This window comes from Rhinolophus sinicus, linkage group LG06 (genome assembly GCF_036562045.2).
Source record: "Rhinolophus sinicus isolate RSC01 linkage group LG06, ASM3656204v1, whole genome shotgun sequence".
Classification (NCBI taxonomy): Eukaryota; Metazoa; Chordata; class Mammalia; order Chiroptera; family Rhinolophidae; genus Rhinolophus; species Rhinolophus sinicus.
This window is the reverse complement of record NC_133756.1, coordinates 115,677,233-115,690,047: the sequence shown is the minus strand read 5'-3', so window position 1 is coordinate 115,690,047 and position 12,815 is coordinate 115,677,233. Positions and strand designations below refer to the sequence as shown.

At 44.2% G+C, this 12,815-nt stretch overlaps 1 protein-coding gene across 14 annotated transcripts in view; it reads right to left on the bottom strand.

The window, feature by feature from the left end:
* TENM4 (teneurin transmembrane protein 4) overlaps positions 1–12,815 on the bottom strand; it is a 972,743-nt gene that overhangs the window by 101,475 nt on the left and 858,453 nt on the right. For 11 of the 14 annotated variants that reach the window (XM_074335694.1, XM_074335699.1, XM_019726370.2 and 8 more), the window contains 2 exons: positions 10,582–10,608; positions 3,116–3,262 (listed from right to left, as the gene is read on the bottom strand). In XM_074335694.1, the coding sequence (XP_074191795.1) occupies positions 3,116–3,262; positions 10,582–10,608 (174 nt within the window). The remainder of the gene's footprint in view (positions 1–3,115; positions 3,263–10,581; positions 10,609–12,815) is intronic. The other 3 variants (XM_074335697.1, XM_074335698.1, XM_074335701.1) reach the window with 1 other exon arrangement.

Genomic DNA, 12,815 nt, shown 5'->3' with positions numbered 1-12,815 from the left:
CATGTTCATTGGTCTTTATATCCCCTCAGAAAGGAGCATGGTGCCTTGTAGACAGCAGGAGGCCAACAAATGTGTGCTTCACTGAACTGAAAACCACCCAGAGCTAAATATGGCTCACTCTTGTGTTGCCTTATACAGCCTGCCCTGTTTCTCCCTCCATCAAAACCATCTCCATTTGGCCAAGACCCAGAGTAACAGAGACAGTGAGGACAGCCCTGCCTCCTATGGCACTTAGGAACAGTCTATACCCTATGGTTGTTTCATCTGTGACCCCCTGCAAAGCAGGGGCCCCCTGAACCTTCCCTTTGACTCCCCCAGTGGGTGGAGAACCCACTGAGCTGAGTGGGCACGGAGGTGAGACATTCCCTCGTTTCACAGTTGAGAACCCAAGACCATGGGATGTCTTCCTGGCTGAACTGGACGCCTCACAGGACAGGGACTTTATCACAGCTCCCAGTGGAATACCCAGGCATTTGCAGTTGACTGAGTGGCTGCTCCTTCAGCACAGCTCTTATCCCCCTGCGTTGCAATGGCATGCTTTCCTCTCTCCCTCCAGATTGTGAACTTCACAAGGGCAGGGACTGTGTCTTATTTGTCTCAGAGGCCCCTGGACCCAGGACAGGGCCTGATACAGAGTAGATACTCATTCAGTTAATGTCCGTCGAGTGAGTGAATGAACTCGGGTTACAGTACCATTGTACGGCTTTGCTAAATGGAAAAGCTCCTTTCAGGCCATAACACGCTCCACGAATGCAAGAGGTATAAGTCTCCTTAATCAGAAAATTGGGGATTTTCTGATTGTTCTTTTCCAGTTCCTGTTTGTTCATCTCTCAGAGCAGCTGGAGGGGGCTCCATTTCCCTGGTCTAGATAAGTCCCGTTTCCTATGACAAAAAACTCTTTTCTCCCACCAAAGCTGTGTGGCGATGGGCTCCCCCCATGTACACAACTGGGTGAGTTTTAGTGCTGGGAGGGCTGGCTCTGAAGGATGGTAAACAGAAGATACACTGGTATTGCGTTTCATGTGAGAGAATAACCGAACTTGTTTATGAGCCTATTTTTGTATGTGCTGTGGGGGAGATGCACCCTCTCCCCACATTTCTCAAGGATGTTCAGTTCTGTTGCTGCCCAGATGCTCTATAGCTGTTTGAAGGCTCTGGCCGAGACCCTGGACTCTTGAAAAGGGAATGAGCTCCTGGCGTTGTTCCTCTTCCCCTGTCTTCTGTGACACGGATTTACTATTGCTCTTTGGAATCGTGTCTACATAGGCAAGGCGAAGGGGAATGCCGAGGAAATTACGCAGATAATTTAGGCTGACATCTCTTTCCTACAAAGAGCGAATATGATTGTACTTTATCTTACCTGAAGACCACCTTTATCACCAAGGGATACGTGGTGCCCTCCCCTGCTTTGCCGGCCTTTGCCTATGATGATTTCTCTGAATGGAAAGCCCTTTCTTTTCAGGAAACACCTACCTACGCAAGTGTCACCTTCCTGATGAATGTTTTCCTACTCTCACAACTACCAGTATCTAACTCTTCAATAGCACTTATCACCGTCCATGAGCACTTAACTTTGGGTCTCTCTCCATCATCTGAGTTCCCAGAGCGTAGGGACAGGACTTATTCATCTCTGCCTAGGGCCTGGCCCCATAATTGGAAGGCTGGATATTTATGGAGCATAAGCATTAATGAACTCCACAAGTTTCAGATCTATTACGGGACATTCTAACCCTGCAAGATCTTGGAAGGAGAACATGGATCCGCTTGCTGTCTCTGTCTGGCTACCGAACCCCAGCCCTACAAGCTCCTTGTTGACAATTACGCCACTGGGCCCAGGCCTGGGTAGATAGGCCCGACCACCTCCTGGATGCAGGCAGCAGACAGAAGGAATGAAAGCTGGCTTAGAAAAAGATCAGCAGTCTGACACAGCCCTTTCCAGGTTGCTAGAGCCAATTCAAAGCTAGTTCATCTCAAGGCAAATGAACCAGAGTAATCACAAAAGCACACTATGCCTTTTAATCCTTACGGTGCTTTGCAATTATAGAATCACTCTAAGTAGAAATTCCCAAAGGGTGGGATGCACAGTTTCCAGCCTGTTGATTTCCTACTCTGCTGTATACTAGAAAGTCCTTCGGTATAAATGTGAGGGAGCTACATAAACACACCTGGACGAGGAAAACTGGTAGACCACCATTAGAAAGGAAGGGTTAACTGTTTCCTTTTTTTTTTTTCATATCTCTGTTTGTTTATTCTTTTAATAACCCCCAATAAAATTGGTAGAGCCAGGAAGAATAAACCCATCTTTCAAGTGGGAAAGTAGAGCACATTATGGTTGTATTTATCCAAGTTTATAGAACAGAAAGATGAAGGGTAATGCTAGGACTAATATAAGGATGGAATGGTTCTCATGGCCCAACCGCTTCATTCTATAAATAGGGAGCATGAGGCACAGAGACATCAAGCAGCTTGCTGAAGGATACACAGGGAGTCAAAGACTGGGATTAGATCCCTGATCTCTTCACGCTCAGCTAATAAGTGTTCCGGAAGACTAGGCCTCCCTCAGGGTTTTGAACGTCCAGCACTTAGAAAAACTCCAACAGCAAAGGCAAATTCTATTACAAACCCACAGGGACAGAGGGCGTGGGGGCAAAGGTGAGGGTTACCACCAGAATCAGAGGAGAAGGGACTTTGACCGAAGGTAACTCAACCATCCTTCCTTGGAGAAGCATCCTTTCTGCCACTTTCTGTTACAGAATTGAATGGCTTCTTCTTGTCCACATCCAGTGAAGGGGATCTTCTAATTTTTTGAGGCAACTCATTCCACTATTGAACTGTTAGAAAAATTCTTTCTTTCATATGCCTTCTCCTCTGCACTTGCTGCCAATGGCAATTAATTTTATGTACATTAGTTCATTGTACTTAATTCTAACGGAACTAGTGGTATGCACTCATTCCTTAGGCCACATGTGCAGTTTTATGCCGGCCCTGGTGGCCTCCTTGACTGGTTAGCTGATGTGTTGGTGGCTGTTAACTCAATAGTGTCCACCCTCCACCCTGAGCCCCACCCCACCCCACCTCCAGAACTGCATGGGGCCCATGGATGCCACAGCCCTACCTCCATCATTGTCTTTGCTGTCACCACAGGCAGTTTCCATCGATGTGTCACAGCCAGCTCCTCTCCAGCCCAGCTGACAGACGCAGTGCCACCCATTCAGGTCCAAGGTACATCTGCCGTTGCCATTGCACAACCCAGGGCAGCCCTCTGCAAGGCAAAGCACTTGGAATCAAGGTCTGATCATCCACGGAGAACTGCAGTCACACACACTCACACTCCACCTGCCAACTTACAAAATGCTTTCACATCCATCAGCACATCTGTGCCCTTAGCACCCAGGGAGGCTGGTCTCATTAGGAACTGCCACTTCACCGACAGGCAACTGAGACTCAGGGGTGAAGGATTTGCGAAGGCTGTGCTGCCAGGAATTGGCACAGTCAGGAGGTGGTACAGGCAGGAAGTGGCAGGGATAGGTCTGAAACCTACACCTTCGCATCTAAAACCCCCTCTTGCAAAAGGGATCAGGATTCTAGAGCCGAGTTAGTGGATGTAAGCCTGTCAGAATCTGACCAACAGAGCTTTTTGCTTGATTATTTTTCCTCATTCACTCTTTTGTGTTTTTTCCTGTCTCAGGAGACTGTTTGGAACAAAGGAATCATCTCTGTGTTTACTCCTCATGTCCCCTCAGCACCTCTGGATCTCATTCTAAAGGGATGTACCTTTTTCAGCTCTGTTACTAGGTCAACGCCATTGGACCTGAGGCTTTTCGTTTATTCTGTCCTATTTTCTCCTAAACTGTCTTTGCTTTTGAGGAAGAGTCCTGGGGTCTTTTCCTTCCCATCTTAACTGCAGTCACTAAGAAGGGCTCTACACCCAGAAGAGCTTGATGACTAAGATGAGAGAGACTAGTCAGGTCTGTCTGCAATTGCAATCGCAGGTACAGGATGGATGCCGTTTCCTAATTTTGTTCCTCTGTACATCAGTCTGTCATTTATTAAGCACCTTCTCTGGGCTAGCACTGGAGGTATAGAGATGAATAAGAACTAGTTCTTATTCTTGAGAAGCATGGAGCTTATGAAAGGAGACAGATTTGTATAAGCAAAATATTTCACTGCTAAGTGCCCAAAGGGAGATGTACAAAATATGGTGGGAACCTAACACAGGAGCGGCCATCTGTCTGAGAGGGCTGCGGATGATTTAATCAAGAAGGGTCAGGCAATATTTAGACGCTGCCTTGACTATATCATCAGGTGGAGAGTTTTTTATTACTATTCAAGTAGATTTACAGGGTTTTGATTACCACCTTTTCAAACCCTTCTCTCTGAATGTGTGGCTCAGAAATCTATGCCTGAGAATCTGTTAAGTTATTGGTTCACTTCAGTTTCTATTTTGCCACATGTTTTCATTCAAGTCCCCATTTTAACAAACCCGCCAACACCTCCCTCAGAGGAGCTATCTGAAAAACCACCTTTCACTGGCACGTCTTCCATGTCTCTGCTCAGTCTTGGGGGACAGGTACGGATGTGAAAGCACTCTGTCATCTACAAAACGTAGTATTATGAGTAGCAAGCTGCTACAAGTATGGCTACAAACTGAATTTCCTGCCATGGAATAACGGAAAATTGACCCATCATTCTTTAACGGGACGAACGTGAATGTCACTGTCCAGCATAATAGCCAGACCAAGGTAGGCACTCACTGAATGGCCGATCAATTAGAATCTAAAACTTTGGTGTTTCAAGCTTTTGATCGTTGACTATTATTACAACGTAAAAGAAAAGAATGTGCTCATTTATATTTGAGATGTTCAACGTGGCAACCGACCAATCCATCTGGCCACTGTCCTTTCCAGTCAAAGGAGGAAACATTTATTGAGTGTGTACTCCAAGCCTAGGAGGGATTCCTCCAGAAGTTCAGAAGCAAGTCTATAGACTACGTGGTCTTTGCACAGCAGAAGCCTATTTGGAAACGTGAGAAGCCACCAGCATTGCCATCCAAAAGTGATCAAAAAGCAGTTATTCTAAGCGCAGGAGCCGTGTGTGGTGTGCAGGTAACTATCCAGGCATTCGGATTCCGTAGCCAACATCGGCCAGTCTCTACAATCACAGACTCCTTCTTGCCCCAATTGGTGCTATTCACATTTTTGTCCATCCTGTTGGGACTTCCTTTCAATTAAGCCTCATTTGTATTTAAAATATCAATCTTACAGGAAATAGGGCCCCAATGTTAAGAATGGTAGTAGATTGTTTTCTCTTGCTCCAAGATGTCACTCCTTCTCCTTGGAAGACGCAAAGACTATCTCTTGAGCACCATCTTGGGAGCCCTTAACAAAGGCTGGCTCTGCTACTCAGGGTACTTTCATTTCTTTGAGCTTTAGTCAACTTATAAAATGGGGCTGTTGGGAGGATTAAGTAAGATAACGTATGCATGAGGCACAAAGCCTGACCTATAGCTTGAACACAATATCTGAACCTTCTATTCAGCTTTACCTTCTATTTTGAGTAGAGGGCATATAATAAGTTGCACCCATAACCTCAGGTAGGGCTCATAGAAAGGCAAAATAGAAAACTGAGGCAGCTATCTAGATCGGAGTCAGCAAACTTTTTCTATAAAGGTCCAGACAATAAAAATTTTAGGCTTGTGAGTCATTAGGTCTCTGTTACAATCACCCAACTAGGCCATTGTAGCTTGAAAGCAGCCACTCAAAATTTATACACGAATGAGCATGACTGTGTTCCAATAAAACTTTATTTACAAAAACAGGTGACGGGCTAGGTCTGGTCTATGGGCTGTAGTTTGCCTACTCCTGGTTTAGATGCTTCAAGACAGTGATGACAATGACAGTTGCCACATACGGAAGGTTTCTGCCACTGTGCTGGACACTTTACACATTATTTCTAAACGAAATAAATTTTGTTAAATATATCTCAGATCCTGATTTTCTAGGGCAGTTCCAATTTCACACCATTTACTCCTAAATTTAAAAAAGAAAACCCATGTGTTGCAATAGCGTGTGGACTTTGGAGCTGGACAGACCTCAGTTCAAATCGCAGCACCATTGTACTTACTATGTGTGTGATGACTGGCAAATTATTTAACTCTCTGGGCTTCAGCTTTCTCATCTGTAAAACGGAGGTAACACCTAACTCAAAGAGTTCTTGAGAAGATTAATGGGATAATGTAAGCCAATTATTTAGCACAGTGGGTAACAAAAGCAGGTATTCAGTAAATGAAAGCTAGTACTTTGGATTTGTTTTAATGTTGTAGAACTTCACTAAGAAATTCACAAACCAGAACATAATCTTTCGTCTGGGTCAAAAGTTATGGTCCTCACAAACGCAAACCTTGCCCAAGAGAACTGAGACAAGCCCAGTGACAAGGTCATGGGGATCACGATGTGGCCGCGTGGGAGGCAGCGAGACAGTTCAGGGCTCCCCATTTCATGCTCTTCTGGCACCCTGTCCTTCTCCTGGAGAGCAACTGTCCCAAGTATACTGAAATTCTTAATTTTGCAATTAGTTTAATGTCTTACTCCCTTCATCGGAATGGAAACTCCATAAAAGCGAATTTGGGCCCCATCCATGCCTTGCACGTAGCAGACACTCAATACATATTTGTTGAACTGAATCAATGAATGAAATAGGTTCTGGTACCTCCTGCCTGACTAACTTGTGGGATCTCGGAAAAGTTACTTCTTCTCTTTTGGCCCCAATTTCCTTATCTATAAAATGAGAGTTTGGATGCGATGATCTGTTAGGCCCTTCCAGTGCAACTAACCCAATAAGAAGGTCAAACAACTTCAAATTTGATGATTTTGTTCTTAATTTCAACAAACTTGACTCAGCACCTACTGGATGCCAGGCCTTGTGTTAACTCTAGGGTATACAGAGCTGAGACCTATCCCCTTGCCTTAAGAATTTTATATTCTACTTATCTATACCCCACTTTGTCCAGGAAGGACTTAAAGTGGGTTTCATCATCTCAAACAATACTTCTCAGGGTGAATTTTGTGGAATACTAGTTCTATGAGGTCCTCAAAAGCAAGCTTCTGTGATCAACTAAATGTGGAAAACATTGCATCCTATATTCTTATCCTAGAAAGTCACCCTAAATATTAATACATTAAAGGCTCTGAGAAGTCTTCAAGAAATCTGCTTATTAGATTATCAGAACATTTTCCAATTTGACCTCAGGACTCTTTTTTTCCCCTTACAACCATTTATATATAATAATGTGGAATACTGTATTCCACAAAAGCCACTGTGGGAAGCCCTGCTCCAGTGAGCTCTTCTTAGCACACGGTGCCCAGCACATGCGTTCTGAGCTGCTTGGAAACTGCCTGAAGAAGCAGGTGCTCTCCGGGAGGGAAAGCTCTGCATGTGAAATCACAGGAACACTTTATCCAGTCTGTTTCTTTAAATGGACCAAGTTATGCCCTGAGGGCCTGCACTATCCTATCTGTTTCAGGGTTTCTGAGGGACCTTCAGAACCTGTGGGTTGAAAGAGGTTCGCTCTCATCCAGCAATTTGCTTCTGGGATAATCAGACCCCCATTAGCCAGTATGAAGAAGCCTCCTCTGGGGTGACTTGCTGACTTTCTTAAAGCAATATGCCTATCCTTACCCACCACTGCAGCTCATTAATTCCACAAACCCTGAAACTCATCAATAATTCAGAAAGCCCAAGTGACATTAACAATCCCCTCTGGAAGGACTCACACCAGGTATTTGCTAGAGCCAAAATAATGTAATTTTAAGGTTTAGAGAAGGGCTAAGCTTTTCAAAAGAAATGATGCCCTTTAAGTGACAAGGGACCGCTTTATCTTCAACCTTCTGCTGGAGCCTATGATGACGCCCCCCTTGAAGCTGGCATAAGGTAAGACTTTCAGAATCCTTGAAGTTATTTAAATATTTTTTTAGTTAAGGGGCTATGTAATACACCTATCATATATCAAAATGTCCTGTGTTTTTTTTAATTTTTATTTTTTATGGTTCGGTTTCTTTTCCTCTTGTACTTTTTCATCCCTACAGACACTTTCCCAGACAAGGTCACTGTCATCTTCTACCTAGATGATAGCAATAGTCTGATTGGCTCCTGTCCCCAAATGTTCCCCCTCGACTCTTTCCCACAATATGGACAGATCGATCCTTCCAAATCACAAATGTCATCAAGTCATTATCCTGCTTTTAGAAACCTTCAGTGGCTTTCTCATTTGCCTAAGTTCACAGTCTTGGTCTACGTCGCCCTGCCTGAATTTGGCGGATCTCCTTGCTAAATGGTCCCCAGACTTCACCTGTCATAATCCTCATCACACAGTGTTTGACTTGTTTTCTAAGGATCTTCTCTGCGGGACAGTAGGCGGCCTTACAGTCGGGACCATTTCATATCCTCATTTCTTGGCCCTGAGGAGGAGTTCAATGTATTTGTTGAGTGAATGCTGTTTCTTTAGTGTCTACCAATGCCACTGGCAAGCACAGACCAGAAGCCGGCTTGTCTTTGAACTGCAAAGTATTCTACTCTGACAAGTCCTGAGCTGGTATTGTATGGGTCTCCGAATTCTTTTTTTAGGGTTAGTACCCATTACACCAGAAAGGCAGCCAGATGGGGGCTTGGTCCAGACCTAGATTTTGGCAAGAAACATTTGTCTTTTAAAGCAGCCTACAATTCATTGACCTAATCCAACTACAGGTCTGGTGATATTTTCTGAACAAACGATCAGAACAGACAGTTTGCGAGAGAATATTTGTCACTTCCTGGTGAGGGTACAAGTATAGAAGGCGTGGTCTGGAGGAAGAATATTGGAAATTATGGGGACATTCTTGGTTATTTGTGGTGATAGGAGAAAAAAATGTTGGAAATATGGATTCGGTCAGGAAATCCAAAATCCTGGCTCTGCCACTTACTAGAACAGTGACCCAGGATGGGCCACTCGCTTCCTCAACTTCAATTTCCTTTCCCAATCAAATGAGTATAATTATATCTGTTTCCTTAAAAAAAAAAATCACAGGACCCACTTATGACTCATGGATGTAAAAATACTTCACATAGCAGGAAAAATTCTACCAAATGGATGGTAACACTATTAAATGTAATCTATCCTGATGATTTCGCTAATGATTATGTGTGAAATTCCTATTTTAAAGCAGGTGAGAGGTACGACTCTCTCTTGCTAGAATGATTTTATTCTCAGCTGAAGACCAGCAGGTGAAGTGCGATAACCTTGCTTCTCAATACCAAGCAGACACTGGATAGGCCTAGAAACACCTTTGCTGTATTTGGCAAAGATGACCCAGTTGAAAAGCATTCAGTGATTTATGTTTCCCTAAAACTCTTTCCGTAAGTTTTTAAACAGCAGTTGCTATGTCTTATTAAAAGCCAATTTCGCCTTTTTCTTTACAATTTCAATAATGAGTCCGGCTAACGAAGGCCTTCTCCAAGTTAAGGGTGAGAATAAGCATATGACGATAAAACAGTACCGCTAACTTGTCGAGCATCATTCATGCCCATGTGCTAAGCACTTTACATTCATTATTTCACTTAATCCTTACGCCAACCCTATGAAGTAGGTCCTGTTATAATCCTCTTTTATAAAGACTTTGAAGTGAAGGGAGCTTAAGCACCTTGCTCAAGGTCACCCAGTTCATTAAGTGTTGGACTTGGCATTCAACTCCGGCGGTCTGACTCCAGAGTATGAGTCCTTAACCACTGAGCACATATTTTATGCCAGGTGCTGTGTTAGGGCGTAAGGATAAAAAGAAGAATGGGGCATGGTATTTCTCCTTGGGGAGCTTGGAATCTTTTAGGAGCACACATATCTGATCACTGAGACTTGTTCTTAGAGCAATGAGGCCTTTTTGGAAAATCAGATGCTACATAATTAATGTAAATGGTTAAACTAGAAGGAATTACTTTGTCTGTAGGAAATACTCTTCAAAGATAAGACTTACCAAAGTCAGGCCTTCTCTGAAAAAAGTACCTAGTCCCTGCGGTCAGGAGTCTGTTTCTCCCCTTTCTCCAGAGCCTGGCACAGTACCTAGTACACAGTACTAGGGTGCTCTACATGTGGTTGTTGGATGAATGAACACAACAGAATAGAACGCAGCTCTTAAGATTTCTTGGCTTGCTCTGGGGTCTCTTCTCTCAAGCCACCCACCCTGGTTCCCAGCATCTTAATTCTAATGGACCAAGGGTTCTAAGGGATGGGCGGGGTGACGTGAGATGGGGTAGAAAAGGTGAGCAGCATAATGTGTCTATGGGGAGGGAAGGACAATAGCACAATGGTAATGTCACAAACAGATTGAGCATTTTAGGGGGAAGAATGCCATTCCAGGTATATCAACCACCTTGTGACCAAAAACCCGTCCTCCAGGCAATGAATGCTGTGAAAGAGCTGGGGATGTGGCAGCATCTATAAAAACCATGCTTATGGGGTGTATATACATTTTTAGATATACATTTCTTCTTTTATGCTTATACACAAACACACACACAAAGACAATAAGGAAAATAGAGGAAGGAAGACCATACCTTTAACTACCCTATCCAGATAGTGAGCTTGGGAAATAAAAGACAGGACATTTAAGGTAGGATCAAGTAAGTACAATACTGCCTGCCACATAACCATGCCAGGTGTTAAGGAGACAAAGGGGATGCACCCCAACGTTTGGGACAGACCTGCCATGGTGGGGAAAATAAAACCAAAGACAGGATAACATGAGCAAGAAGGAGGGACAGCAGGCACATTCTCCAGGAAGGGCCCAAAGGAACTGCAACACATTCTGTGACCCAGGTGTTTGGAAATATGGTCAGATAAACAAGAAGACATATGGGGAAGGAAAATGGGAGGAGGAGGGTGGGAAGCTGCAAAAGTGATCACACTCCTGTTCTGTCAGGTCTGTTCAGCTTTATGGAAAACTAGAACTGGCCCTTGGTCTACCCAGAGCAGCATCCAACCTCCCTTTAGGGGAAGCAGTGGTATAAGAACAAGAGCACTCTGTCTGAGCAGAGGGGTTTCCAGGAAGCTGGGATTTAGCACTATGCAAACTTAGAATCATCTTTGACATGCACTAGGGAAGTGGGTTGAGTCTTTGGTCACATATACCGCTGGATGATCTGTTTGCCATTCTTGAATTTTCTATGGACACATGTGCCTCCACAGACTTGTGTGCAGAATGCCTGGTGTTAAGTAAGACGCATCTTACAAACGAGGTGAGGTACAGGTCAATGGATGTCATTGTGATAAATGAGGAAGAGAAAAGAAAACCTGACCTCCTCTCAATGCTGATTAACTCCAAAGACAGAATGATGTGTGCTTTGTTTTCCAATGGAGGGGCTGCATCCAAGCACTGGATTATTTGGCAATCTAAGGTTTTGCTTATTTGGGAGGATGGGGGTCAAACATTGCTCTGAAAGAAACCCCACCATGGATATATGTGGCTGTGTGTTTAAAGCACGGCCGACCCTTCATTCCCAGCATAAATCCTAACTCCATTTCACCTTCCCCACTTAGGCTGTAGCCATAACCATTTGAGGAGCTTTCCCTTCACCCTCTCTTTACGACTCCCCCACATATGCTGACATAAAGGCCGTCTCCTGAAGGGCCTGATACTTTCTGCCAGGCTGGCCCCCATCCTCAGCTCGATTTCACGCGTGATTCAAAAGTCCACAAGTAGGACTGGTCTGCAATGGTAGGGCCTTACTCTGGAAGCCCTAGGGTTCTATAAACAGTAAGAACATTCTTACTTTCTTCGTACAAAAATATAAATTTCATTTTTTTCAGTCCTCTCGATAGGACAGACACTGTTGCTAGTCATCGATCTATATCTGGTGGATGAGAGAGGCTCTGTTCTTAGTCTGGGTAGCCACGTGGTTTCTGTTTCCAGATGAAATATGCTCCTGGAGGCCGCACAGCCAAGTGGAAAATTGGGAAGAGGAGATTTTAACTGGGCCTGCATGCTTCCCCTTCATTCTTATAGATGCTGTGGAGTCCATGAGATAATAGGATGTAAGTAGGGAAAGTGAAGGAGAGTGGCTTATGGAGCGGGAAAGAAGAAACAAAGCTGTGGAATGCCAAACAATGAGAAATAGGACCAGCCCACATGTAAAACAGCCTAGGATACATCTCTGGCTAAGGCAAAGCCTTTCTTGATTCTTGGTTCATCTGTCACTTTCGTCTTAGTCAAGCTCCCTCATCTAATTTTGCAAAGTGACCTAAAATGTCGTAGACACCATCTCCCAGGATATGCCATCGGAGAGCAATGACACGCAGGGTTTCCTGGACTGCCTGGCTCAGTGTCTGTTCTTCGCTTTCAGGTCTGCTGAGTTTTGTGGAGGGTCAGAATCATACATTCTTGTAAAAACTCTGAACCTTGCTATAGAAGAGATGACATGGGCCCAGATTTCTTTCACAGGGTTGGAAAGGATGACTCAGCTGGATGAGACACCGTCACTGGGATCCAAATGGCCATACTGCCATGCGGCATCTGCTTTGAGGGAGGTCCCCACCAAGAAACGTTTGGATTCTGGTGCTCCGTATGGGGTTGTTGAATGAATGAACACAACAGAATACGGTCATTAAAGAGGATGCCACGGTCATATGCCCTTTTATTCTGATGGTGATATCATGGCTCTGGTGATGAGTACAGATTACATCCAATCTATAAGCTTACTGCCCCAAGCCCAAAGGGCGGACTTGAGAGCGCACTCTCTCTCTTCTAGTGCCATTTCATTTGAAAGAATTTTTTAGTAATCAAGATCTCTAT